At 38.1% G+C, this 27,486-nt stretch overlaps 2 protein-coding genes across 12 annotated transcripts in view; both read right to left on the bottom strand.

Moving 5' to 3' along the window:
• limk1a (LIM domain kinase 1a) overlaps positions 1 to 9,059 on the bottom strand; it is a 45,872-nt gene extending 36,813 nt beyond the window's left edge. The window contains exons 1-2 of one of the 2 annotated variants that reach the window (XM_067506496.1): positions 8,385 to 9,059; positions 5,366 to 5,465 (exon numbers count right to left, since the gene is read on the bottom strand). In XM_067506496.1, coding sequence (XP_067362597.1) covers positions 5,366 to 5,465; positions 8,385 to 8,442 — 158 coding nt within the window. In that variant the 5' untranslated portion in view covers positions 8,443 to 9,059. The remainder of the gene's footprint in view (positions 1 to 5,365; positions 5,466 to 8,384) is intronic. The other variant, XM_067506493.1, reaches the window with a different exon arrangement.
• An 856-nt stretch (positions 9,060 to 9,915) lies between these two features.
• Positions 9,916 to 27,486, bottom strand: part of elna (elastin a) — a 48,217-nt gene continuing 30,646 nt past the window's right edge. For 3 of the 10 annotated variants that reach the window (XM_067506485.1, XM_067506483.1, XM_067506484.1), the window contains exons 14-45: positions 25,737 to 25,778; positions 25,551 to 25,637; positions 25,413 to 25,457; positions 25,244 to 25,297; positions 24,827 to 24,859; positions 24,566 to 24,682; positions 24,282 to 24,419; positions 24,020 to 24,154; positions 23,482 to 23,589; positions 23,325 to 23,396; positions 23,201 to 23,233; positions 22,904 to 22,999; positions 22,777 to 22,803; positions 22,461 to 22,553; positions 22,166 to 22,237; positions 22,022 to 22,054; positions 21,451 to 21,540; positions 21,351 to 21,380; positions 20,016 to 20,042; positions 19,909 to 19,923; positions 19,780 to 19,809; positions 19,604 to 19,630; positions 19,061 to 19,087; positions 18,875 to 18,922; positions 17,705 to 17,752; positions 17,541 to 17,597; positions 16,927 to 16,992; positions 16,421 to 16,456; positions 15,871 to 15,927; positions 14,615 to 14,650; positions 11,681 to 11,743; positions 9,916 to 11,532 (exon numbers count right to left, since the gene is read on the bottom strand). In XM_067506485.1, coding sequence (XP_067362586.1) covers positions 11,486 to 11,532; positions 11,681 to 11,743; positions 14,615 to 14,650; positions 15,871 to 15,927; positions 16,421 to 16,456; positions 16,927 to 16,992; positions 17,541 to 17,597; positions 17,705 to 17,752; positions 18,875 to 18,922; positions 19,061 to 19,087; positions 19,604 to 19,630; positions 19,780 to 19,809; positions 19,909 to 19,923; positions 20,016 to 20,042; positions 21,351 to 21,380; positions 21,451 to 21,540; positions 22,022 to 22,054; positions 22,166 to 22,237; positions 22,461 to 22,553; positions 22,777 to 22,803; positions 22,904 to 22,999; positions 23,201 to 23,233; positions 23,325 to 23,396; positions 23,482 to 23,589; positions 24,020 to 24,154; positions 24,282 to 24,419; positions 24,566 to 24,682; positions 24,827 to 24,859; positions 25,244 to 25,297; positions 25,413 to 25,457; positions 25,551 to 25,637; positions 25,737 to 25,778 — 1,889 coding nt within the window. In that variant the 3' untranslated portion in view covers positions 9,916 to 11,485. The remainder of the gene's footprint in view (positions 11,533 to 11,680; positions 11,744 to 14,614; positions 14,651 to 15,870; positions 15,928 to 16,420; positions 16,457 to 16,926; positions 16,993 to 17,540; positions 17,598 to 17,704; positions 17,753 to 18,874; positions 18,923 to 19,060; positions 19,088 to 19,603; positions 19,631 to 19,779; positions 19,810 to 19,908; positions 19,924 to 20,015; positions 20,043 to 21,350; positions 21,381 to 21,450; positions 21,541 to 22,021; positions 22,055 to 22,165; positions 22,238 to 22,460; positions 22,554 to 22,776; positions 22,804 to 22,903; positions 23,000 to 23,200; positions 23,234 to 23,324; positions 23,397 to 23,481; positions 23,590 to 24,019; positions 24,155 to 24,281; positions 24,420 to 24,565; positions 24,683 to 24,826; positions 24,860 to 25,243; positions 25,298 to 25,412; positions 25,458 to 25,550; positions 25,638 to 25,736; positions 25,779 to 27,486) is intronic. The other 7 variants (XM_067506486.1, XM_067506489.1, XM_067506487.1 and 4 more) reach the window with 7 other exon arrangements.

The raw sequence follows: 27,486 nt of genomic DNA, 5'->3' as shown, positions 1-27,486 counted from the left end.
CGATAATAATTTTTTTCTACTGGTCAGTAGATGGGTGTAAATGAAATGTTGAAAAAAGTATCAAAAGTTTGGTGTTTATTTTTAAAGTGTTTCCTGTGTGTGTGTGTGTGTGTGTGTGTGTGTGTGTGTGTGTGTGTGTGTGTGTGTGTGTGTGTATCTCCACTGTGTATCCTTTGGGAGAAAAAAATTTTTGGACTAAGCTTTGAGGCTGATCACATGACCTGATTCACTGCGCCAACAGTCTGCAATACGCACTAATGTAATAGTTTAAAATTTAACAAAAAGCACCTCAAACTAAAACTGTGATTATTCAAAAACCGTAAAAGATATTATAAAGCGGAATAGCTGATAGCTGAAAGTTTGCATGGTCTCTCTAGGCTAAATATGCCTGACTAGTTAAAGCTGAAACAAAACAAAGATGAAGAGTAGCTTAGTTCATTTGAATGAGAACAAAATTGCCAAAAAAGCTGAATATTTTAGAAAGTATAAAAGATATTTAAAAACTGCACAAATGTTCTTAATAAGCTGAACATTTTGAAGTTTGAACTGTGTTTCTAGCTGGAAGTAGGCTAAAGTAGTTAAGTGCCGAAAAACAGACAGAACACGAAAATCAGATGAAGAAGAAAAAAAGAAGAAAGATTACAATGACCAAAGATAAGAGAAGAAGAATATAAAATGATAATTTCATGCACTGTATAATAAGCATAATACCATAAAAAAGGACCAGACAGAAAGCTAATAAGCATAATACTAGAAATCTTCTCAATCCTTATTAGCTAGAGGCGGAAAAAGGTTGGGAGAGACCCAGAATCCCATCAGAACCATTCTCACTAACAAGGTGTAATTTAACCCATTCCCCTTACATTCACTGTGACAACAATAAAACCCACACAAGGGCTCCTTGATGAGAGCTCTCATTGAAAAGCATCTAAAGAGTCTTTAGTCTGGGTCCTTGTGGCCTTTTCAGGAGTAACAATAACAAATGAGTAAATAATTTAATATAATGAAACACTGTGTAATTTGACAGAAAAGCAAGTATTCAATCACACAGCAGAAGTGACCAGGATATGAATTTAGAACCATCACAAAAACAGGGGAGTAAGTTCAGCTGCCCATCTCATCATTTGTGCAACACGAGAACATCATCAGTTTAATCATGAGGTTTTAAAATATGTTAGCAAACTGAAATGCAATAATTTAGCAGAAGTTAATGTAAGTGTAAATTTAAAATATATTTAGGTTAGACAGATAAAGAATGAATGCCAGAAAGAAATGATACATATCCAGTTGAAGCAGGACGTCTGTATGACTATGATCCAAGATTTTTAAAATAGACTGGGTTATAAATATAATTGTCTAAATAGACAAGTTATTGCACATAATATTTATATTATTCAAATAAATGTGGCTAATCAGGGTTTTCTTTAAAATGCAATTCATCGTTGGTAAATACTGTATTTACCATGAACGTCAAACTATGTGCTCTCCCATGTTTGGATGGTAATAACTGGGGATAGTTGGGATACCTGCTTTGGGATTGAGAACATAAAATTCTCTCCCTCTCCTTTATTTCCTGTCATTGTACGACGGGTGTTATCTGAAAAAGGCATAAAACTTCTAACGCTGGCATTCACTTGTGGAGAATGTCACAACATCAAAACCAAATGCCAGCATTCTGTTTAAAAGTCATTAAGTGATGCATCAGATCAATAAAAAAAAAAAAAAGGTTGGTAGCTCAGTTTTTAGTTCGCCTGTGAATTCACGATAGTACTGTATTTCCAAAAGAGACAGCACAGGCTCGGTGGTCTTTTTAGTTTAGCTTTGGGAAAAAACAGATGAAAAAGCAGATGTAAATCGTTTGCAGTATAACAGCCCTGTATTTTCCCATGAAACCTACAGTACAGTGAGCCGCTGCTATTTTCCAAGGAGCAGTGTTTCTTTAATCTACCAATGGGACCCCCGGAAGCCTCCAAATAACATCAAAAAACACTCAGGCACTTTTTTTTTTGCTTGCCCCCCTCTTCCTCTTTCATCTCCACTTCCTCTTTACTAGGGCAAAGACTGGTTCTACTGTTGGACATTTTTTATTTGGATTAAAGCTCCATTCCTCATTCCCATTATAGTCAATTTTCCATGGAAGTCTTGTCTGACTAGGGAACCCTTCGTAAATCCTCTTTTTCCATAACAATCCTTCCCTCCCTGAGGATTTGGAACTGGGTCAGAAAAAAAGATTCCCTCTATTTTTTTTAGACATGGTGTAGGATGGAGGATGCAACAGACTCAGTTACTCACGTTTTTAACAGTTCTTGTATGAGTTATGTCATTACATGGGCAGAAGGGCTGCCATCACAAAGGAGTGTGAGGAAGCTGGGAAAAACCTCGGGTTTGAATCAGATACACAGGACTGTCGACTGCCATCACACCTATGAGTGTACAGCTAGAACGAAATGCAAAGTAGTTCCTTAATTCTCTGATTCAGTGCAGAGTGCATGAACAGAAATATGCAAACAAGCCGAAGTGTAAAATGGGTTCACACACGTAACACTCAAAAGAGGGAAATGCAAAAATGCATTAAGAAGACAACCCACTGAGTCCTACAATGATCCTTAGCCACGCAGAAGCAGCCAGCTCCTATCTGTCCTCTCCCATCACTCACTCACACACACACACACAAAGACACACACACACACACACACACACACACACACACACACACATACACACACACACACCACAAAGCCATTGTGGATCTGCCCAGATACCCTCCTCAGATTTCCTATTCAGACATCCGGCTGGGGGAAATCAATGACACACTGAGCGGTGTGTTTTCCACACAGCAACAGCCAACCTGCTGACCAGCTCACAATAACAAAGTGAAAGGAGCTGGACATCCGCCACCTAAAGAAGAGCGGGAGGAGGAACCTGCCACGTATAAAATAGTCACATCCCACACTAGTCACATAAAATGTTAAATATGCTATCAGTGAACGTCTAATGGCAGCTCAAAACAACAGCTCAAGTTTACTACCTGTTAATTATATAAGGACAATTATATAAGCTCTGTACACCTGAATTAAACCGCAGAGATGAAACCACAGCTCACATGCTACACCTAGCAAGGAAAGTTAGCTTTTGTAGTGCAGAACAACTCCATGTTTCAGCAGTAATCCTCCAGAGCTTGTTTGATCTCCTGCTTGTCAGAAACAAGGTTAATTCCAGAGGGGAGTCATTACGTAACATTATCAGTAATGAAGGCTACCAACGTCAACAAGTGTCTCCTGTTAATAATAATATAGAGCAGCCCTGCCTCACCTTCAAAGTAACTCTTTGCTCATCCTAAAGAGATTTTCTAATGAGACACATGTCTTGGCAGTGTTTCTGCTGCAGGGTCATAGTATCATCTAAAAACAACCACACTGATGTGATGTTGGAAGGGGACAGGAGGTGTCAGCGCATGAGAGATAATGTATCAAACCAAAAACTAAACACTTGATCAATTTATTTCAACAATAATTTACTGCTTAAATACAGTTTGTTTCAATTTAATAAAAGAGTTCCTCTAAATACTATTCCAAAGCTTTAAAAGAATAAACAAATATGTAGAGAACTTCCATGATCCTCCTCAGATGAAGAGGAGCTGGAGGAAGTCTCCGATTTCATTTTGCTCTGCTGAAAAGATCAATGGCCATTAGTGCTTTTTAACCATCAATGGATCTCGTTTTATTCATGTTCTCAGATACACTGGGTTATATTCAGTGACTGCACAGATCTAGTGATGCCTGAAGTTCTGTACGGTTTTTAAAAAAGGATGTTTACAGACAGATTATCTCTCACTCGACAACAGGTCAACCTCCATCTGTTTTTATAGAGTTTCTATGTTTGTCTACTGAGATCAGATCTGTTCTGTGCAGAAGACTAGTGTTATGATACATATCATTCAAAAATTCAAAAATGTGATTTCTTTCACGCTGACACATTTGCAGTCTCAATCTCCCCCCAACACACACAAACACATGTACGCACACTGAATTTAATAAATTTAACTGAGAAGAGACAGACAACATTCTGTCTCCATATTCACACTCCAGAAATCAGCTTTTCAACCATCTCAGTCTACACACACTCTTCTTCTGAATTGTGTCAGATATGCATCGGCACCCTGTGTAGCACGTCGCCTCCCTCAGATTAAAACACAAACCTCCCTTTTCTTCTCTTCAAACAAAACCTTTGGAAAGTAAAAACCAAAAACACTGACCAGTAAAGAAATCATGGTGACAGCTGTAGGTCAACACAAGCCTCATCCCAGTTACATCTATTACTGAAGCAAAGCATTTTACACTTCTAAGTGTGAAACCTTAGTGTGGTGACTATGGGAATGTGTACGCCTAAAGTTCACTTCGAAACAGTCGAGAGCTGTTCCTAAACCACTGGTGTGTTTCTGCTTCTTCTTGTTCGGCATCTGTACCTGTGCCAGTTTCTATCAACCTGAAGATGGTGTTTGTAATGTTTGTAGGTCATTAACACAGCTGTTGTGTAATGTGTCATATTTACAAATTGCACTGAAACAAGACTCTTGCCTGAGTGATTTCAGTGTGGTTTAACTGGAACACGTTTGAACACTAAACTGAATGCATCATTTAAAATATTTTGTGGACAAAAGTCACAATGTAATGCAATCATCAACTGTGGATATTTGTTAACGCTGTCCAAACCAGAACGGTAAACCCCACAGAAAATTTACCAAATAAGGGAATGTTGCATATTCATCTAACCTTTGCAACAACAGGTAAGATGAGAGAAATAAAGAAGGTATGAACAGGTACACGTGTCCATTTACAGGTACAGTATGTCAACTCACTGAAACTTTAACAAAAGCATGGGCAGGTACAAACATGCCTGATATCAGGCAGGAAAACAGGCTTGGCTATAACGGGTAAAATAAGATGACAACAACGTCACTCATCTACAGGCTACACAGAAACATTTTTTTGTTGATAATCCTTCATATTATTTTCTTGTTTATTCAGTTAATTGTTTTCCCCAAACCATGTCAGAAAATAGTGGAATCACCACATTTGAAAAGCAGGAACAATTAAAGGCCTTTTTGCTTGGTAAAATAATTGTGAACAATATATGATCAGATAGTTTCACAGTAAATTTCACTTTACCTTAAAACCATTTTAGCGTTATTTAGAAGGACAAAATTAGTAACATAGTTGAACAGGTGACGATGCCAACATGGAAAACTAAATGAGAAAAGAGCTGAACCTACTGGAAATTATCACCTGAATCTAAAATTGCAGCTCGCTTTTTCATTAGACTAAAAACTGTTTTTATTCACAGTACTTTTTTTCATGTACAGTACCTAAAGCAGACGGTGTGCCAGTCATTGTTGAGTGCCTGGAGGTACTGCTCGTCATAGATCCGCTGCTTGCATCCCGCACAGACGGGCAAACTTCCTCCAGCTGTAACAACAGTAACAGCATTGGTCAAAGGGTCATAATATGCAGTATGTACACAATTACTAATGTCCAGGCTTCACGGCTCGTAAAACACATATTTTTTACAGTTCTTTTGAGGAAATGAAATAATTGCTGTGTGTTTGCATGTGTGTGTTATCGCTATCCAGCCATCAGTGTAAATCACCAGCACTGGTTAATAATTCACACAACCCACAGTGTCACTAAAATCCTTTACTATTACTGATACACCAGAAAATCTACACAAACTTAAGAAACACTAACGTTGGCCTTGTGTGATTGTGTCCAAAGATGGCAAACAGGCAATTTTAATAAGTATTACTCAGCCAGAGTGTAACAACTGATGTGTGGCACCAAACAACTTAATAAAAAGTTTTGATGCTTGGTATCAAATGATACTTATTGAAATTAGGGAAATATAACTATTGCCTCCAATTTTAGATGTTGTCATTAGACAAGGACATTTTAAGACATATTTTTTCTGCTGAATACATTTTAATTCATTGATTCAAGACCCTATCAATCATTTCAAAAAACTTTATATTTTCACATTTAGCCCTACTTGAGCATTTTGTCCACTTATAAATAAGGTAAAACACTAGCCACAAAAGACCATGCTGATGTTTTTCGGTTTTCAAAAGTTAACAACAACACTTTAACCATTTAAGCCACATCACAAACTAATGCACTCAAGGTCTGCTACAGTTCGCCTCTACATTACAGTTGGCCTCTACATTTGTAAATATATAGCCATACAGTAGTAGATTCTCCTCTATAAACTTAGCTAACATTTATGTTCAAAAATGCAATCAAAACAACCATTGGAGAAAGCGAAAGAAAAAATGTGTTCTCCTTTCTGAAGAAACCATTAACGTTGTTTTAAACAGATAAAATTCTGCTTTGACTTCAGAATTCACATTCTGATAAGAAAATTCTCTATAAGACAATTAGCTACAAACCACAAATCACTCATTCCATCTGCTAATGAGGAAAATGTTCATTATGATTAGAGTTTGAGGAAAAAGCCATTTGGCAGAGATGGAACAATTTATTCTGCAACGCATTCAGGAAAAAGCAGCAGTGAGTGTCACAGGACAGGACGAGGTGGTGTCAGCAGTAAAAAGTGAACATTACAGTACATTAGATATCACTGTTGCTGATATTATATTTGCTTAGTTATCCTAAGCAACATCGCACATACCGTTGCGTGCTGAACAGGAGGTGATGCAAGGTAAAAACGAGAATAAACATCTCTGCTGGTTACGTAATTACAGTAGGTCTATGTTGTCACTTTTCAACCTACAGTGATTGCTGATACACATAAAACGTGGTATTAAAAAGTGTGGGAATTATAGATTTTGTTACTGTGACAGTGCAATAACTAAAATAACAGCAGTACAGTGAATAATAACAGTGTTTCTAATCTTTAAATTGCTGTAAACATGAGCAGATACATCTCACCATCTGAATACTGATGCCAGTGTATCCATCATATATCTCACCAGCATGCATTGTTGCAGCTTCAATCATTCCTCAGTCCCTCGCTATGAGAAAGGTGTTGGTAGAGGTTTTGTGAACTCGTTTCTGCAAAGTCTGAGTAACCAGTCCTACTGTAGTACTTTAACTGGACTGGCTAAGAGGTCTTGTTTGCTTTAATGCCTCTCTTATTCTCTCCTTTCACTTCGGCTCCTAATGAATTAATAATTTTGCATCTCAACAACTTTATTATGGAGCAATTCTCTTCCTTATAAGTGTGTCCTCTTGACCTGTGCTGTGTTCAGGGGTCTCAGAGAAAACACAAACACCTCAGTAAAGACCAACAAGTGCATTCTTAGACACACTGTAAAACTTGTGCAGGTAGAGAAACTTGTGCCCCACCTTTCAGCACTCCTGTCATTAGGTCCTCCACATAAGCTAAAGTCAATATGCAAAGTGAGTCATCGCATGAAAGGACTATTGTTAACTTCAGTAAACCAGACTGACTGTCAGTGTGCACTGTGTATATCATATCTTTGAAGAAATTAACCAAAAAAATATTGGTGAAAGAAGGTGTGAAAGACCAAAGCTTTTTCTAAAGCAGGAGTTTTGGTTCAACTAAAAGCAGTAATGTTAGAAAATTAGGCAAAACCAGTAACAATACAACAGTAAGGATTAGAGGTAAGTCAGAAAAGACTGTGTGACTTCAATATGTTTGCTTTTCTTTTTCCTTTTCTGTAAATTGTCTTGAGGCCTTCATATTTATCTTCATGTCCGTCAGAGTCCTGATCCCTAGATGGGAATCATTGTCTTTAAAGTAATTTCTGCATTTATTGGTATGTTGTGACATATTAAAATAAGATTAAACACTTATCATGCTTCAATTTGAATTTTGTGTCTGTAAAAGTTTACAGGGGGAGTTTGGGGGGATTTTAATATGTAAACAATTACATGCAGCAGCTCCACATCACGAAAATGTCCTAATATGATAATTTGGATTCGAGTTTGTAAGACTTTCATAACTGCTCATTATGTAATTTAAATAAAGTCGCAATCTGTTTATAAGCTGTATATGTTTGGCTATTTTAGATTTTGCCTGCAGATGAAGAGCATGCACGGCCTAAGGGTGAAACACTGCATACAAACAGGATGGGCGCATTAGCTTCGAGAGAAAACATGGCTTCAGTTGCGGCTCAATATGGACATCAACCCTGACGCTCCCTGCAGATACATCAGTGCTAGACCCTCATCGCTTTATGACTGACAGTACATTCCCAACGTGAGGAAAAAAAGAGCGAAGCATTGTGTTTCCTGCCACTGTTGGTGGAGCATTCTCTGTGTTTGGAGCGGCAGAGGATGCGCCGCTGTCTCCGCATCTCCCGCCCCGCCGCCGCATGCAGTTACAACAAACACCCCTCATCTCCTTACCTTCCTCCTCTCCCATGCGTTCGTCCTTCCAGGTGCAACAAAGCAGCATCAACCTCATTCACTCTCCGACCCCGAGCACCGGGAGAGAGCCAGCAGTCTCTGGTTCCACAGATAACCGGTGCCGGTCCAGCGCCGCAGCCCGCCAGCCACTCGTGTTGCTGTGCGTCGGTTCGCTCCCTGCGGGGTCCACACTGCTTCCTCCTGCCTGCACGTTGCAGCGGCGCTTCATTCAAGGGGGCTGGTGACCAATAAAGACCTTGAGCCGGCGAGAGGAAGAAACGAGTCTGCCAACCAGGAACACTCCCTGGGTAATTAATGCATGTTCAGGGGGTGGAGGAGAAGGAGGAGGAGCACGTTGCAGGACAGTAAACACCACTGTGGGTCTAGTGATCACATGAAATCTTAATCGAAGTATAGCCACGTTTACATTACAGCTGTTATCTAAGGAAAAAACTTTGAAACAGCTGAAGCCCATAAGGAGCTGAAGTATTAAGTAGTGAATGGGTTTTAAATACATTATGTCAGAGTTAAATAAATAGTCAGTTGATGTGAAACTGTAAACAGTGAAAGCAGCAAAAATCATCTGTTGATGAGTAAGTGGCAAATAGCTGAAACCTGTTAAATGAATTCAGTTGATGAAGTATGTAGGCTTAGTTATTACAATGGGTGAATGGAGCGGGGGTCCACACAGACCTAAAATGAACGACTCTGCATTTTTTTGCTACTGTATATAAGGGCTGTGGTATAAAGAATATAAGTATTCAACTTCAGAAGTGCTGCACTGAGCATGAACGAAAGAACAGAAAAACTGGTTTAATTTTCATTCCAGAGCAGGTCGAGTCTACAAGGTTTTATTTGTTAAAACTTGTCCTTGAAATCAACAACACCATTTAAACACAACACAGCAAGAGGACAAAAAGTCCCCAAACTGTTTCCATTTAGCATGGCAGACCATCTTCTTTATTGATTTCTGCAATGTTGGTGTGATAAATGTAAATAGATGTATTAATATACTGCAGCTCCATAGTGACACCGGGTATTTCTGAAGTGGGACAATCTAAGGCTAAGGCATCTGCTGATGGAACAATAGTCTAAGCTACTTTCACAGCATATAGATCACGGGTCAGCAGCTTTCCCAGGATATGTGCTGCTTGTGCACAGCAGTACAAGTTCATTATTTCCAGCTGGCACAAGAAGAACAGAGTTTATAGTCTCCACACTGAGGTACTGGCCTTAATATGTGGTCTGTTTCATTACAGGGAAGAACTGTTCCATTATACACATATTTGGCTTTAAAATACAGTAAATACAATGGTCCCTGATTAATTTGGGGGGGGGGGGGGGGGGGGGGGGGTGGCAGAAGTGAGATGCCGCAAAGGAAGCAGGACTTGAACCCAGGATGCAATCGCTATGTGGTATGTGACCCACCCAGAGATGACAGTCAAAGTGGTTTTGATCATCTCTCTCAGGACAAGCTGCTTCTGCTTTGTATTCCACTACAGCAAAGACGTAGCAAATAGGAAGACACAGGTTCTTTACACAGATTTTATTTTGTTACTTAATAAAGCAAATAAAATGCCGGGATATCCGGGAACAAGTCACACGTGTGTCGTGGAAATATAAAAAGTGCAAAACCACACTGTTCCTCCTTGCAAAAACAGTTTTAAATAAAGATGAAGAGTATCCCACGGCACATAAGACAAGGTCTGACTCAGGGAGGCTCAAAGACAGTCCTTACACAGGGCTGAGTGAAGGAACTGAAGCCAGCTAACATTTAATTAGTACAAAATACAGTACACAATTACAGAAGGAGATGGGGTCACTTGGCAACTGCGTTCATGAACCTTTGGTCAGTGAAGCCTTTTTAAAAGCAGCTCAAGTAAATGAAGAACAATGGGAGCTGATGCCTCATATAAACCCATACTGTAGGCTCCCCCATCAAACAAAGGCTTATTATGTATTACAATTCATAACAGGGAGTAAATGAAAAAGCAAAGTATTGTTCTTGTTTTATGTTCACACATTCCTCGTAACAATAAAGCTATGAGCCAAAACATGGTGCAACAAAACTTGAATAATCATGTAATGACAAGTTACATAAATGTCAATAACTGCTGCAATCAGACTAAACATTTGAAGCAGACTGAAGCACTCGATCCCAGACTTTAGTACAGTGACACATAGTTAAACATTCATACATACATAATGCTCATGCCAGAGTAGTATCTGCAGGGTTTTTTTAATCTACTTGGAGCTAAAAAGGTGACACTGTTTCTCACAGTTTTCAAACATCTGCAATGATTTAAATGCTTTATTTGATTGTCTTCAGCATATCTCAGAGCAAACACTGCTCTTCATACATCACAATTTGGCAACATTAAATGCTGAGAAAACTGAACTGCATAGCAACTAGAATCAGCAAAGTTACTGGGAGCAGATGGGTTGGCCGGAGCCCCGAGTCCCGCTGCTTTATACCCAGCAGGCCTAAAAATAGCAGCAGAAGAGACGGGGAGCTAAAACGATGTTGGGATTAGCCAGATTTCATTGGTTTTTGGATTAGCCCCCGGTCAACCCACCCCCTCTGGCAAGACAAAGAGGTGATGGGCTCCGTACAGTGAGGTGTCGCACGGTGGACCGTAACACTAAGTACAATCATCCTCACTTCAGGATTAAAGGCAAAAGAAAATCTTTCGTAGGTCACATTCATAGCACAGTCTTTCTCACAATAGTACAACCATATGTCCAAACAACACACACCCCCACACACACACAGACACATACACACACACACACATGACAACACAAACATACTTTTGGTGTTTTAAGTAGGCTGATGCAGTGCGGGGACATAAAGCTGATTAACTTGACCACATTTCATGATTAACGGCACAATCAGTAACATATGTCACATGACAACGTGTACAAAACTCTGGGTCGGTGGGTTTGTATAAAAAACAGACCTTGAAGTCAAGTAAATAAAACATCTTTACATGTTTTCTAATGGGGGTTGGTTTGCATATAAAATGTACATTCTAGATCATGCAGTAGCACCATGGTTTCTTGAGGTCACGCTGGATCTCAATAGGACCTGTAGAGATCCTCTACTTCCTCCTCCCGCAGTATTTGCCCTGGCATCCTGCAACTCCACCTGCAACAGAGATCATCAAAATTACACTTTAGTATTTCCTCAGCATTAACTAGTTCACACACATGCCAAACAGTGCTTGTTATCATTAAGATTATGGCATCTTTACTCAACAACCAGTTAGACACTTCCTATACTTGAAGTTGTTTACCTCTGTAGACTCCTCCTGCACCACCAAGAAAGCCCTGCAGTGGACCGTACTTGGCTGCTTTGGCTGGAAAACAACAAAAGGAAAAGATAATGAGAACAGTTTAACATAAAATCCTCTTCAGGTGAATGAATGTTAAACATCTTGTGGTGTCTTCCCTGCCTGGCTGAGTGAATTTTATGAAAGTGCACATTTGCAGTACAAGTAAAGACAGCATACCTCATGCTCACTACTGTACTACAGAAGAAAACAATTAACAGAGTTATTGATGAAGGTGGCAGTTTACAAGCCAACTCAATTTAATTTTGTTAATACTGCCAGTAATGTTTGAAAAGAGACCACTATTGATGTAGGACAAAAAAGTTATCTTGAATATCATAATAGATAGTTTTTTTCCTTACTGCCCGAAAGCAGAAATAAAAATTCAGTCAGTCTCAGTACCATACAAGAGGGAGTGTGTATCACTTTCAGTGAACCATGCTCATCTATTCGGACCTTTCTAAAAATGTTTAAATGGGTAAGTGTCAGAAATTCTGCACCTAAAATTTGATTCCAAGAAAAGCCTCAGTTAAAGTGATACATACTTTCTCATACCTTTTGTAGATTTTCCAGTTTTACTTCAAGTAAAAAAAAAACTAAAATAAAAAAATATATAGCAAAATGCTTGCTCCAGAGGAACACTACCAGTATTGTTCTTGTACCAATTCTGTTCGCTTAAGTCTTAACTCTGCAACTTCAAAAGGGAAAGGGGGAAGAATTAAATAAAATTGGATACATATAATCACATCCTGTAGACTTAGAAACTTATGTGTTTTCTGTCTAAATCTAGTAAATGAAAAATGAGCTGTAACTGTGCTGATATCTGTAAGTTGATGGTTCCCCCTGGCCTCCAGATGATGCCTAGAAGTAATACAAACTTATCCAGTGTCTGCTCTATAAATCTAAGTTTATGTTGAACCTTGGAAACTGTATTTTAGAGGTCTATTTGTCATCTTTTAATCTGTTTCAGTAGATAGGGTTTGAAAAGTTTCCAGGACATTTAGCTTTTGGTGGGACCGATATCTCCAAAAAGCAACAAAACTTATAATAAAAGCAATTCATTCTTATGTTTTAGTCAAATAATTCAAGTTTATATGGATTCTGGGATAGACCACGTTTATTATGAATATACATAATAGTTAAGCTCTTTCCTCTTCATTCATTCAGCTACATTTTGAAAATTAATTTTTGTCAGAATTCAACAATCTTTACAATTCAATCGCTCACACTACCTTGGCACAGTAAAACTTAGTTATCTAAAAAACCAGGTGTGGTTTTCTTGAAATAATCCAACTTGTAGTAATCTCCTATGTTCAAGAAAATTTCGATTGTCATGTGTTTCCTATACAGCTTGTTCCATGCCATCTGCACTGACAGGCACGCACAGTACCGATCTGCACTGCACCCTTTTCCAATCTCATCCACATAATCTGACACGTTGCTATTGTTTGCCAAAGAGCAGAATTTATGAGAGAGCGATTGGAAAACGAGTTGAGGTGCAGGGGGAATCCGCATCAGTGAATGTGCTTAGACTCCCAAGCCACTTCATTAGGTACATCTGTGCTTGTAATGCTAATATCAGCCAATCACATGGCAGCAACTCAGTGCAGTTGGACAGGGTCAAGATGTTCAAACCCAGCATTAGATCTGGGGACAAAGATGATTTATTATATTATTTTTAACTTGGCATAGTTGTTGGGATTTTCATGCACAACCATCTCTAAACTTTACAGAGAATGGTCTGAAAAAGAGAAAACATCCAGTTCTCTTGGTGAAAATCTCATATCTATTTCTATATCTATCTGTGGCTGATGTCAGAAGAATTTGGCCACATTGGTTTAAGCTAAAAGAAAAGGGGGGCCGAGTGGTTCAGTGGTAGACCACTGGGTTGGGATGTAGAAGACCACTTGCTCGAATCCCACCCAACCAGGTGTGGCCCGCCCAGCCACCAAGGGCCACCCTGGTGCCAGTCCCAAACCTGGATATAAATAGTAGTGTTGCAGCATGAAGGACACGTGCCAAATCCACGTGTGGAACATGTTCAGCTAAAGGGACAAGCCAAAAGCTGTTAATCTTTGGTTTAAACTAAAAGACAGACAAAAGTTACTCAAATTAGCACTCACTACAAGTGAGGTATGCAGAAGAGCGTCTCTGAATGCACCACACATCGATCTTTAAAGCAGACGACCACAATGAGGGCCACTCCTGTCAGCTAAGAACAGAAAACTGAAGCTACGCTTGAAAGTGGCTCACCAAAATTGGACAACAGAAGATTGGAAAAAACACTGCCTGGTCTCAGTTTCTGTTGCTACATTTGAATGATCAGGTCAGAATGTGGCGTAAACAACATACAAGCATGGATCCATTCTGCCTTGTATCAACCTTTTAGGCTGGTAGTGGTTGTGGCTTTATGATGTGGTGATACTCTCTGGGCACGCTTTGGACCCATTAGTATCAACTGGACATGGACATGCTAACCATGTGCATCCCTTTATGACCACAGTGTACCCATCTTCTGAAGGCTCCTTACATCAGGATAACAACCCTCAAAAAGCTAAAATCATCTCAAATCGATTCCATGAACATAACAGTGAGTTCACTGTACTGATGTGACCTCCACGATCACCAGTTCCCACTTCAAGAACAGCTGCCAAATTTGAAAGAACCTTGCGATACTATCATGTCAATATGCACCCAAAATCTCTAAGAATTGTTTTTAGCACCTTGTTGAATCTAGGCCACGAAGAATTAAGGCAGGTCCCAAGGCAAAGGGGCTTCCAACCCATTACCGGCATGATGCATCTAATAAACATGGTCAGCAAGTGTACTGTAAGTGTTCTCCTATGATAAGGTGTATTTGGGTGCATGGAAAGTATTAAGGACATGAGAATTTGGTACCTTGTTGAGGAGTCAGTGGGGCTGGTACATATCCACCTATAGTAGAAAACAAGACAAGACAAATGAATTGGTGCCAAATGATAATGGTGAGATAAAACCACTTAGGACCTGTCAAAATGCCTGATATATTTCCCCAGGCCAGGATTTGGTAAGAATAATCCTGTTGACATTAAAGTAAATCACATGGGAGGGCTCTTAGATGTGGTGCTGAGTAAGTAAGTGAGTCAAGTAAGTAATATTTTGCTGTCAGCAAATAAGACATAAAAATATATATTCTTATTTGGAACATGGTAATTTTGTTTATTACCAATAACACCAAATAAAATTATCTCTTTAATAGCCTGGCATTCAGTAAAAGCAATTATTACTCAATAATTAAGTTCACAGAGATGATAAATGTAGGTCAGGATCAGTCATGATATATTCCCTCAAGCAAAATGAGCCTCCCTTTCATGTGTATTTGCATTGTATTTGTGAGAAACTCAATATAAAAAGCTTCCAGGTGCATTTTGCATAAATAAATCAAGCTTCTTTATGTGTGTAATTGGAATTTTATGAGTATTCATGGTGACATTTCTAAAAATAATTACGAAACTTTTTGACTTTAAAACTTTTATAATCTGTGGTGGAATGTTTTCTACTACATGTCACCAAACTAAAAGAATGAATATCACATACAGTATTTTGCCTGTAAGTTTAAGAGGAAACCAAAATAGTAAACAGATGTGCAAGCTGTTTAAGTGAAAAGTCCTGTGTAAAGGGAAGGGGAGAGGGGGTCAATGAGCTGTTTACTGATATTTTCATTTACAATGAGGTTTCTGCTTTACTATATATTGCAGTAGCAGAAAAACAAACTATGACAATGAAAGAGTTTAAAAACCTTTTTGTAAACTACACTAGCACGAACACAGAAGACTTATGAATCCCTGTCCTGTGGTTTCCTGTATTGTTTGCAATAAATGGCATATCTCCTCTATAGAGTAGCTTACAGACACATGCAAGCACAAACCACCACCACACCTCTATTACTGTCTACTTTTTCACCTGCTCCTCCTTAAGATACATTACTTTATTCTGTTGGTTTCTTTCCACTGATTTATGACACCAGAGAAACTCCTCAATGGTCTCTGCATTATGTTCCTATATCTGTCACAGATTTATCAGCAGTAAAAATGTGACAAAATCCTTGTCAGCAAATGATTCAGTTGCCATTTACTTTGTACAAAGCCAGAAAATCACATGAAGCAGTATAGTACCTGGGTAGTACTGTTGGGGGTAACCTCCACCATAACCAGGGGCAACAGGAGCAAGGCCTGTAAAATTAAATAGCAGTTACCATGGGAACTCAGTGCACCCAATGACAGAAAATTGCATAACTGTGTAAGCAGAGAAATAGACAACTTGACTTAATTTTCATAATTACAGAATTTCCTTTTTGGCAAACCTTTTCTCTGGAAAAACTGTGCTGGTAAATGAAAATTATTAAACCATCTGTAGTTGCATTACACTCAGAAGGATTAGGATGAGGATTAGGATCATGAGTTTTTATGTCAGGCCTTTACAGTAGGAGCGAGAGGAGGCTGCTGCTGTATGGTTACACTCATCCCCCACTGATGGAAAGAAGAAGTGGGGAAGAGGCAGGACCAGAAGCTAATCCACAACAAAATGTCAAATGTGGTGGACTGTGAAAGTGATATGTCTGCCGTACGAGTCCACTGAAGATTATTTTTTCCAATATGGATTGGGAAATTCAAAAGATAAAACACGGGGAGAGCAGAAAGCATGAACAAACGTGGTGATCCTCACCTGGCTGATATCCAACACCTCCAAGATTGCCGTAGCCTATTCAAAAACAAGGCCAAAATCTCAGCAATGAGAATGTGTATATTCCTGTAATGTCCCATTCAGTAAACATCATTTATTTGCAGGTTTTTCTGTTTTATATTGTATTTATATCACAGGATTGTCACTCCAGCCCCTGAGGTTACAAGTAGCCAGTGGCACAAATGAGCTTTGCAGAGTTTTGCTTTTCTGGGCCTCTCCAAGAGTCTGTGTTATCTTCAAACAGTCACACTTTGATGTTGTTCACAAGTATTATTGACAGTAATCAGCATCCAACGAGAAGTGCTATGGTGATAACAGTGCTAACATTGCTGTATCACTGCAGGGATCATTGGCAGAGCTATATTTTTTTTGGGGGGGGGGGATTTTAACTGGTATCTACAGGTACTGTTAAACTAACAGGATGAATTAACAAATGAAAAATGATTAAATGGTTTGACTACTTAAGATTACCAGGCTTGGTACATTACCAGGTTTAGGTGGTTTAGCTCCACCACCAGTTCCCAGTCCAACTCCAGAGGGATACGTCAATCCGCCTGTCAGAACAGACAAAAGAAAAAATGATTGTCTTAAGTGTTATGATAAGAACCCTCAAATACTGTCATGAACCTATGGCTGAACTGTGGATTTTAAGCCAGCAGGACATAGACTTAAAAGTTAATAAACTAGCAACATTTGATTTGCTCATTAAATTATCCAGCTGTTTCCTCATTCCTGGAGTGCAGTGTCCCACACAGATACATATCAGCATCCTGGCCTGTTTGCTGCACAGGAAATGCAAAGCAGTGTAATCTTATAACCAACCGTCACTTTGAGCACAGGGCAGAACGTTTTTTTTTTAAGTCAGCAAATGTTAGTACTTGCATTAATGCTTTCAGCCTCTTCTCCTTTACAACGTCCACAACTATAATGACTGCATCCTATTTTGTTCCTCTTTTCCAGTACAATAATATTAATACTACTATGTCTAGTAGTAGTAGTTTAATAAGTTGTTAATGGATTTAATTATTGTTATCAAATTATTTGCTTATGCTTTCATCATCATCACAATCATGTGTAACATATACAGTAGGTGAGGTCTGACCTGGATAACCTCCTGCTGCCAGTGGAAGTCCGGCTCCACCTACTGTTCCACCTGCAGCTAAAGTACAGGAGCAATGTATGAAGGTAGTACAGTAATAATATTGCAAGAACAAATTACCCTTTAGATAAATTTCAAATTGACTAGTTTGTTTAAAGCAGAAATACCTGGAGGCTTTAAAGGTTTCGCTCCAGGCAGAGTTACACCTCCAGGACCTAAAGCACAGCAAGGACACAAGTAATGCAGCAATATAAACCAAGGCTATAAAAGTTACATAGAAAATAGCTCCACTGTATCCTTAATACTTGATAAAAGTATTAGTATACTGATGGTGTAAATACAGATATTTAAGCAGAGAATTTCCCATTTCAAAGAGGAATAAATGTGTCTCCATGCTGGCTATATTAAAACTGTAAAAGTTATTGATTTTAATAACCAGTCCAGTGATATTTTTCTTATTTTAATACTAACTGGAGCTCTCAATTCATTGGATCATGCTTGCAAACATTTTTTAAGTTTTTAGGTACTAGTATCATAGTAATAGTTTGTTTTGTTTTTTCTGTTACATTTATTTAAATATGGTGGGTAAAATTTTAGAACCACCACTTCTTATAATGTACTCCAGTATGACTCCACTAACTACTTTGACCTAAATAATAAACACATCGTAGAAGTATAACTCTTTCAACAGCTTTAACTTAAAAAAAACTGAGAAAAAATTGTGGTATTTTATTTGGAAACTCTCTAACATTACTGTTATTTGTGTTTTGGATTATCTTAAATCGGGGTTGCCATAACTGCTTCTGTGGGAAACCAATTGTCCCTGCAAAAACAATAAGATTTATTGTTAACTGAGTTGCACTAAATGAAATGCAAAAAAAAAACCGAACAAACAAAAAAAACAACTTGGACATATGTCCATCACAGGTAAATTAGTGCAGAACAGCAAAAATAACCTAATTACAAATATGCAGTCAGAAGTCATGACTGCTGGTTTTATTGATTCAAGTCCAACTGCTAACTTCCTGGGTAAATGAGGGTGGTAAGTTATATGCAATCTAAGTGACAGATACATTGACTAAGATCATAAAAGTGTATTGATAAAAACAATAGGATGTTTTGATTCTGTATTGGCAAGACTTGACAGAGCCAAGATACTGTGTTAACTATGATGTTTTAGAAAGAGCCTAACAGACAGGAGCCTCTAATCCACAGAGGATAACATCAGGGATAAAGAGTTAATGTTGGCATATATTAAATTTTACAGTTTTTTGCATTACATGGCAATAAGGTTTATTATATGGTGTTATTATCTTTAAAAAGATGGAAATTTTTACCCGGTACAAATGGTTTGGGTGATTTGACGCCAGTACCAACACCAACACCTACAAACGGCAAAGGACAAGAAACCATCATGTGGCCAAACATATTGTATGTACGGTTTTATTGGTCTAAATAACAAAATAACATGGCTCAAAGGCTTAAAACAACTAGTATAATAAATACTATAAATACTAGCTTACTTCCAGGCTGTTGTACTCCGGTTGCAACTAAATGACAGAAGTATGTGTTAATATAAAATATAGCATGTAATGTAGATGGGCTTTACAATGATAAAAACACTTTGAATGACACAAGGCAAACCATGCACCAAATCTAAATAACTTGCAAACACAACACCAATTTTTTGGCATTTAGTTAAATATTTGAGAGTGAAGAGGCAGACAGGAAACATGGGGGAGAAGGAGAGAGCCAGAGATAGAGATAGAGACAGAGAAAGCAAGTATAACAAGTTACAAAGGTCTCTAGCTGGACTCAAAAAACTGGATTCTAAAATGATCCATAGCAAACCAATACTGTGAAGAAACAAGAAGGAAAAACGGAATACTTCTCTCCCAACCTAACTCTAATTTGTGTTACGTCATCAGTACCATCTTCTACTAGATATGCAGTTTAACAGTTCTTATTTTAAATGGTTTACACCTTTGGCAAAAGTCAGGTTTTGAAACACAGCACTGAGAGAATTTGTATGACAAGAAATATAAAAAGAACTTGTTTCCACTTACTAGGTTTACCTTGGCCTGTTGCACCAACTAAAAACACAAAAGTGGCACCAGATAACCATTAGTGTAAAGCACAATACAGAGAACAAGTGAAGGTTAGATAGTAAAAATTCATTACATTTGGTAGAAATCAGGAGGGACAGTGTATATTCATTATCGACAAGGAAAAAAATACTGACCACTAGGGGGCGCTCCAACACCAGTTCCACCTGGGATAGTTAAAGACACACTTTATCCAGGGTTCCAATACAATCTTTTAAACTTTTTCTCTGGTACATTTTAAAATAAGAATATTTTTGCATATTTACCAACACTTGTTCCAGCTGTGAAAAAAGCACCAATAAGTTAAGCTTATAGATAGGTGTATTCAGTGATTGTCATGTATTAGGATAAATACTCTGTGCAAACTACTCACCACTAGGATGAATAAGTCCACCAGCAACTGTTAAAACATGTGTAAATAAGATTACATTAGGACAGGTCGAATCCTAGTACAGGTTTAATTGAGGAAAATGCAAAAATATACACTTAGTTGGTACCCACCGCCTTTTTTCACACATCCACCATAAGAGTATGAAGGACAGGAAAGAAGAAATAAAGAAGCAAAGTAAGTAAAATACCTTTTAAAATTTGCTTTAGAAGAGTGATTTTAAATTTAAAATGTAAATTGTTTTACTTTTTCTTTTTTTTTTTACCTTAATACTGCAAAATATAGTTGCTTTTAATGATGAAACTGTACATGTAATTCTACATTTAGGATGATTAAAGGAGTTGAACACCAAACCTTAATGCAAGATATTCTCCTTCCAAATAACATAAAACAATAAATTCTTGCCTGGTTACTCAGTTTGGCCATACAGCCAACTCTTGGCAGAGTCCTGGTGGTTTCAAACGTCTCCCATTTCCCAATTATTCAGACTACAGCACTCCTGGGAACACTCAGCCCTTTAAAAATGGCTTTATACCCTTGCCTTAATCTATGCTTTGCCATAATTTTATTGAAGTGGTCTACAGAAAGTTCCATGGTGGTTTGGTTATGTGTTAGTGTGAACTGTGGGATCTTTCTAGACTTTTTCCAAACTCTTTATTAGGCATCTGCACTCCAGCACTCCAAGTTCTGAATGTACTGCAAAAGAAAAACACCCAAGCAAACAGGATGCACCTGTCCAAAATTAGTGTAACTGCAAAGTGCCTGAATCCTTTTGTAAATGAGAGCTATGATATATAAGTGAGTTGTTTAAAAAAAGACAAAAAAAGGAAATTATGAGAAAAAGACAAAACCTGCCGCTACATCTAACATAATAATGGGGGAATGGCAGGGGTCAAGCACGCTTCAGCTTCTCTTCAGCATGATAGCAAGCCTGTCATTTATAGACTGAGTCTGAAGTACAACTGAAGTAAGAAAAACGAAAGAGGAAATGAAGCAGAATCTGCGAAGACAATCTAATTAATTGAATTACTGAAACACAATTGTTAATATTTTAAATCGCAGACTGCTTATAAAATTTGAATCTGTAACCATTAAAATACTAAATTCAATGTGAAAAATATAGAAGAAGTAGTATAGTTGATTGAACTTTAGGAATGCTAGTAGTCTTTCTAGTTATCATTCAGCATAAATCCTAATTTAAGACCAACATTGTCCCCTAAGGATTATTAAGTTGCAAAAATAAATTAAATAAAAGCTCCACTTGTTTGTCATTACATCGTAAAAGGTTATACAGAACCCACTTCTCCACTGAGGTTTTACCTGGTCGAGGAGTTCCAGCAAGTTCCTTTGCTGTAAAAGCAATAAAAGCATGAAATGTATAAAAAGGATGATCTCAGAAATTAAGAAAATATATATATACCTGGTTTTACAGGAACACCTGTTTCACCTGGAACACCATTGACAGTTGTATCCGTAGTGGCTATTGGCAGCCCAATTCCAGTGCCGCCTCCTGCAAAGGCAAACATGAGGTCAGCAAACTGCGCAACAGCTTTTGGAAAAGTTTGTTGCCTATAACAATACTAACAAAAATAAATAAAACATATCTGATTTTCATTATGGCTGAATGTCATAGCAAAATACTATGTCCAGGTGAGAGCTGATGCTCTTTAAATATCTGGGACTGATCTCATAATTAACTATGTGTACATGACATGTATATTTGTGTTTAACACACATTACACAGTGAGTAGTTAAAGTAAATGTCTGTAAATGGAAGAAGTAAACTAAATAATTGGATGGAATAACTTTTCAGATGGGAGTCATTACATTAACACAGTGGAGGGGTTTATGTGCTCCATTGCTATGTGCCTTTTGTATTTATTTGTTTATTGTTGCTGCCCTGTGAGCCACTGGTGAAACACTACTGAGCCGAGTCTCACAAGATGCTCAATATTTCCCACTGGTAGAAAATAAGTAAAGGGTTTCTTTACCATATTTTGGTGGTTTCACACCTCCAGGATATCCTGCATCAATTACAAAAAGTGACTTGGTATCCTAGCATATACATTAAAATAAAATGAAATTAAAATTAAAATGAATGACTGTGACATTGTCTTTTCATATACATGCAGTACCTTCACCCCCAACTCCTCCAGGTACGCCCCCAGGAACTCCAGTTCCTCCTAACCCTGCTCCTCCTGGAATGCCTAAATAAGAAAATTGAGCAAATTATATAAGATATAGTTACTTTTTTCAATTGCACAATGAAATTGTATTGTGTTAAGATTATTGTATACATAGGACAAGTATCAGTATGTATTTGCACAAATCCAATGTAATAGAGTAGAGTAGAATAAGATAAACTAAGCGTGAACTATATTTGCAAGAAAAATCTCATCTGTGACTTTTAGGTGCTTTTTTTTAGTTTACCATATTTAGCTGCTTTTGCAGCAGCAAGGTATTGTCCCCCTGGTATTAGTCCTGCTCCCCCTGGTAGTCCTGTTCCTAACCCTGCTCCAGCTCCTGTTTAAAGAAAATGATCAGGGTGCATCATTAGTACTACATTTACTGTACAAATGCAGGCTAAGCAGTGCTGCTCAACATTTTCTGCACACATATTCTTATCTAATTCTAATCTAATCAAATCAAATCTAATCATAATCTCCACAAAATTGGAAGAGTAAAAATTACTTGAATAAATTTCAATTTAATAAAGATTTAAACTCAATTCCAAAAAACATCTTACCGTACTTTGGGGGTTTGACACCAGCTCCTGTGCGGAGAAGTATTATACAATGTATTACCCCTAATAGCAGAAATACTGAAAAAAAAGTCCTTTGTGTCTGCACTCATATATTAATCAAAAAACTTACCACCCAAGCCAGCACCTGGTAGTACCTGTCCTGCACCACCTAGTCCTGCTCCTTGTCCTGCTCCTAGTCCTGCTCCTTGTCCTGCTCCTGGGACTCCTGTTGGGGAGTGAAGAAAGAAGTTCTTTTACACCATTTTAAATGAGTCTACTATTCCTATTGTCACTTATACCACTCCCATTATCAGTATCCGAGTATTGCAATTTTCAACATTGTAAACAGTTTATTTATGTAACAGCACAGTATGTGCACTTAGGGAAAGTCCACTAAAATTTGTAAAATGGTGAATCCCAGGCTCACCGTATTTTGGAGGTTTGCCACCAGCAGTCAGAGCTGTAACACAAAGACACCTCAAAAGCTTAGATCAAAAACTGAAAAAAATAATTCTTTTATTACTCATTTAGCCTAGGTGGGTCATGCTTACATCCATATCCTGGCAAGAATGGTACTCCTCCCCCTGCTCCCCCACTTGGAACTACCCCTGCACCACCTAGACCTTTGATGTAAAAACATATTCACGCAATCGGGTACATTCATTTCAAATACTACCTACATTTTTTCAAAGATTGAATTTAAGATACCATATTTAGCAGCCTTAGCAGCAGCAGCGGCAGCAGCGATGTTGCCTGGTCCACCTCCAAACCCCCCTACTCCTGCCAGTCCCCCTGTGCCTCCTAGTCCTCCTACTCCTGTGGATAGACAAATTTATTTTCATGTAAAGCTGGCATTATTGTTTAATGTAATAAATATGTAGTTATTTTTCTGTAAAAAAATTAAGTAATATTGAAAAACAATTTTTTTAATTTAATACTATAATTTCACCTACACAAACCTTGAAACCGCTTCTTTGTACTATTAAACAGCGCAGCCAAAGTGATGCTTTTTGTTTTTTGTCCATAATGATACATAAATGTCAACAATACCATTTAACCAGCTGACTAGTTGTGAGTAATGGTAGGTACCAGGGGTCAGGTTGAAGCCCCCACCCCCCCCCAAACACACACACACACACACACACACACACACACACACACACACACACACACACACACACACACACACACACACACACACAGATCCCAACCACACTGTGGTGTAATAAAAATGATTGAATATTACCATATTTAGCAGCTTTGGCGGCAGCAGCAGGGTATCCTCCAACTCCTGCACCTCCAAGTCCTCCAGTTCCTCCTAATCCTGTACCTCCAAGTCCTCCTGTTCCTCCTAATCCTGTACCTCCTAGCCCCCCTATGCCTGTCGAAAGCAAATTTACTTGTTTTACCATTCATCATTTGAATTAAAGGTTTATGTAATTTGATATAATTAAGAAGGACTTAGTTGTGTGTCTAAAATTATTTGAACTTGCTTTGAAAAACTGTACCATATTTAGCAGCTTTAGCAGCAGGAGAATATCCCCCACCTCCTATCCCAACTTGTCCACCTGTGCCTAATTGTCCACCGGTCCCTATTTGTCCTCCTGTCCCTATTTGTCCTCCTGTCCCAAGTTGTCCTCCAATGCCTGGTAGGAATGAAGAAAACACAGTTAGCAATAATGCTTTACATTCAGTAAGTATTTTGTACTTTTGTATGGTGTATGTTTTAGACCTCATAACACAACCACACACATAAAATAAATATTTTTAGACCATTATTTAAACACCATACCATATTTAGCTGCTTTAGCTGCTGCTAAATATCCACCAAGCACTGGTAAGCTTGGGACTCCTCCTGGCACTCCGCCTGGTACACCCCCAGGGACTCCTCCTGGTACTCCACCTGGTGCTATAGTTAAAAGAACACGAAACCAAACCAGAGTAATAGAATTATCCCAGATAATATGAACATTCTATTTAAAGCTTGTGTGGATACATCATGCATGCAAAAATACGTTAGAATAGGATTTTATGTACACCTGAATTTTCTTACCATATTTAGCAGCCTTGGACCCTGTTCCATATCCTGTAGAAAATAACTATAGTTGGTTAATCAGCCGATACTATTCATAAAGTGCATGGGAAAAAACTATATGGGATTAATTTGCATTTGAAAGTAAACTTGTTTTGAAGATATGCTAGCTGATGCAGTGACACTGACTTTAGTTATATTTGTGATATATCTAGATAACAGATGTAATTTACAGACAGATACAGTAGAAGTTTATTGGGCTAAATAAGTCATTTATGTGAAGGATTAGCCCTAGTAAGGACCACTGATGAGCACATTTTATTTCATATCATGAAGCTAATCTATTTTCTGATGTATAATAAGGTTTTGGTCACATGCCAACAAAGCTATAGTTTTGTTTTCTTTTTTTATATTTATGTCTTTTTCTTGATTTCATACCTGCTGGCAATTGCCCTGGAAATAATCCACCAGTTCCACCCACACCACCCACACCTGCAGCAGAAAGTGCAGACTAGTCAGATACAAATACATATTTTGTATCAGATTTTTGACAGGAAAAAGCAAGCAACATAAAAGCATTATTTTGGTAATGAATGTGGTAGACAACCATATTTAGCTGCTTTAGCCTGAGCAGGTGAGATGGCCCCAACACCTGCAGAAAAAAAAAGAAAGCTATTTTAAGCCCCTTTCTTGTCCTTTCTACGACACTCAGGTCTTGTTAACACTACATTTATAAAACACACACCAGTTCCAACAGGATATCCAGGCCTCAACACAGAACCACCTTGTCCTCCTGGAAGTCCAACTCCACCATTACCAAAGCCCCCATAACCTGAAACAATGTAATTTAACGAATCATGCACTTCTGGATATCCACCGATGCCACAGATACGTATATTACATATATGCAACAAAAAATAAGTATTTGTACCAAAGGGAAGTTTGCCGCCTCCAGGTTTCACGCCATAACCGCCTGAGAAGACAAAACGTTTTGAGTGAATGATACTAAAAAATACATACCTTAAAATGGAGTGGTATTTTTTTGGAAGCCATAGATCTGATTTGATAGTTCAAAGACAGTCCGTATTCCTTAATTTGCATTTAAAAAGTATGTTTATGACTATATCAAACCATTCCTCCCAGGAAAAAATGAACCAAGCAAAGTAGTTTTTTGCTATTGCAGAAAAAGGTTTACTGCATTTTATGTATTATGTACTTTTTGATTTGTAGCACCTGGCAGTTCCAAAAACTCTTTCATGTATTCATAATGTCATTCATTAATTTCTTCACTTAATCATGGTTGGCCTGCACTGTATCAAAGTCTACTCAGTATGCTTCATGCCTGCAGTGGTGCGCAACCTCTTCAGCATATTTCCCCTCTATTGTAGTCCTTATCCAAAAATATGCCATGTTAAGACAATTACCAGCTACCATCAATAATCCAGACTCTTCAGATCTCTAAAGATAAAAACAAAATGTATTCCACATACCCTGAAAGCACCTGGTTTAGGTATGGCTGGAGACTTCAGTCATATGTCTGGATGTCAAATGTTCATCTTAACCATCAAATATGGGCAAAAGTAAAATTCCAGAAAAAAAATCACTGCTTTTAAAGTCACCAAAAAATGAAAAAACATTTTCAGTAAACATACAGCTGTGTTTATTTGAGGACAATTAAAAATAGAGTAACTTACTACAACCCCAATTCAACCTCTTATACACCATCTTGTCTGATGCAGGATTCTAGCTGCTCAACAGTCCTTGGCCTTTGTTGCTGGATTTTGTTTTATGATGCACCAAATGTTTTTTATTGGTGAAAGGTCTGGACTGCAGACAGGCCAGTTCAACACCCGGACTCTTCTCCTGCGAAGCCATGCTGTTGTGATGGATGCAATATGTGGTTTAGCATTGTCTTGCTGAAATTTGTAAGACCATCCCTGAAAGAGATGTTGTCTGGATGGGAGCTTATGTTGCTCTAAAACCTTTATGTACTTTTTCAGCATCGATGGTGCCTTTCCATCAATGACGTCCATGTTTCCAAAAAGAATTTCAAATTTTGATTCATCTGACCACAGAACAGTTTTCCATTTTGCCTCAGACCATTTTAAATGAGCTTTGGACCAAAGAACATGACGCCGTTTCTGGATCATCTTCACACATGGCTTCTTCTGTGCATGACACTGCTTAAACTTACATTTGTGGGTTGCACAGTGAACCACGTTCACAGGCAGTTATTTCTGGAAGTGTTCATGAACCCATGCAGTGATGTTCAGTAGAGAATCGTGCCAAATGATCACATGTCTCCAGTTATGACCTTTGACCTTGTCCCTTGCGCACAGAGATTCCTCCTGATTCTCTGAATCTTTTGATGATGTTATATATTGTAGATGCTCCTTTTATGCCCATTCAAGTTACTGACCTGTTGCCAATTAACCTAATTAGTTGTCAAATGTTTTTTTTATTTGCAGCAATTACTTTTACAGCCTTGTGTTGCCTCTGTTCCAAATTTTGATGTGTTGCTGCCATTAAATTCAAAATAAGCTAATATTTTTCATGAAATGGTAAATTTTCTCAGTTTTGAGAAAATTGATTTCATGAGATTTACAAATCATTGTGTTCTGTTTTTACACATTGCCCTAACTTTTTTCAAATTGGGATTTTAATAATTCCTTAAGAAATAT

This window comes from Channa argus, chromosome 6 (assembly GCF_033026475.1).
Source record: "Channa argus isolate prfri chromosome 6, Channa argus male v1.0, whole genome shotgun sequence".
NCBI classification, from domain to species: Eukaryota; Metazoa; Chordata; class Actinopteri; order Anabantiformes; family Channidae; genus Channa; species Channa argus.
This window is presented reverse-complemented; position numbering and strand designations above follow the sequence as displayed.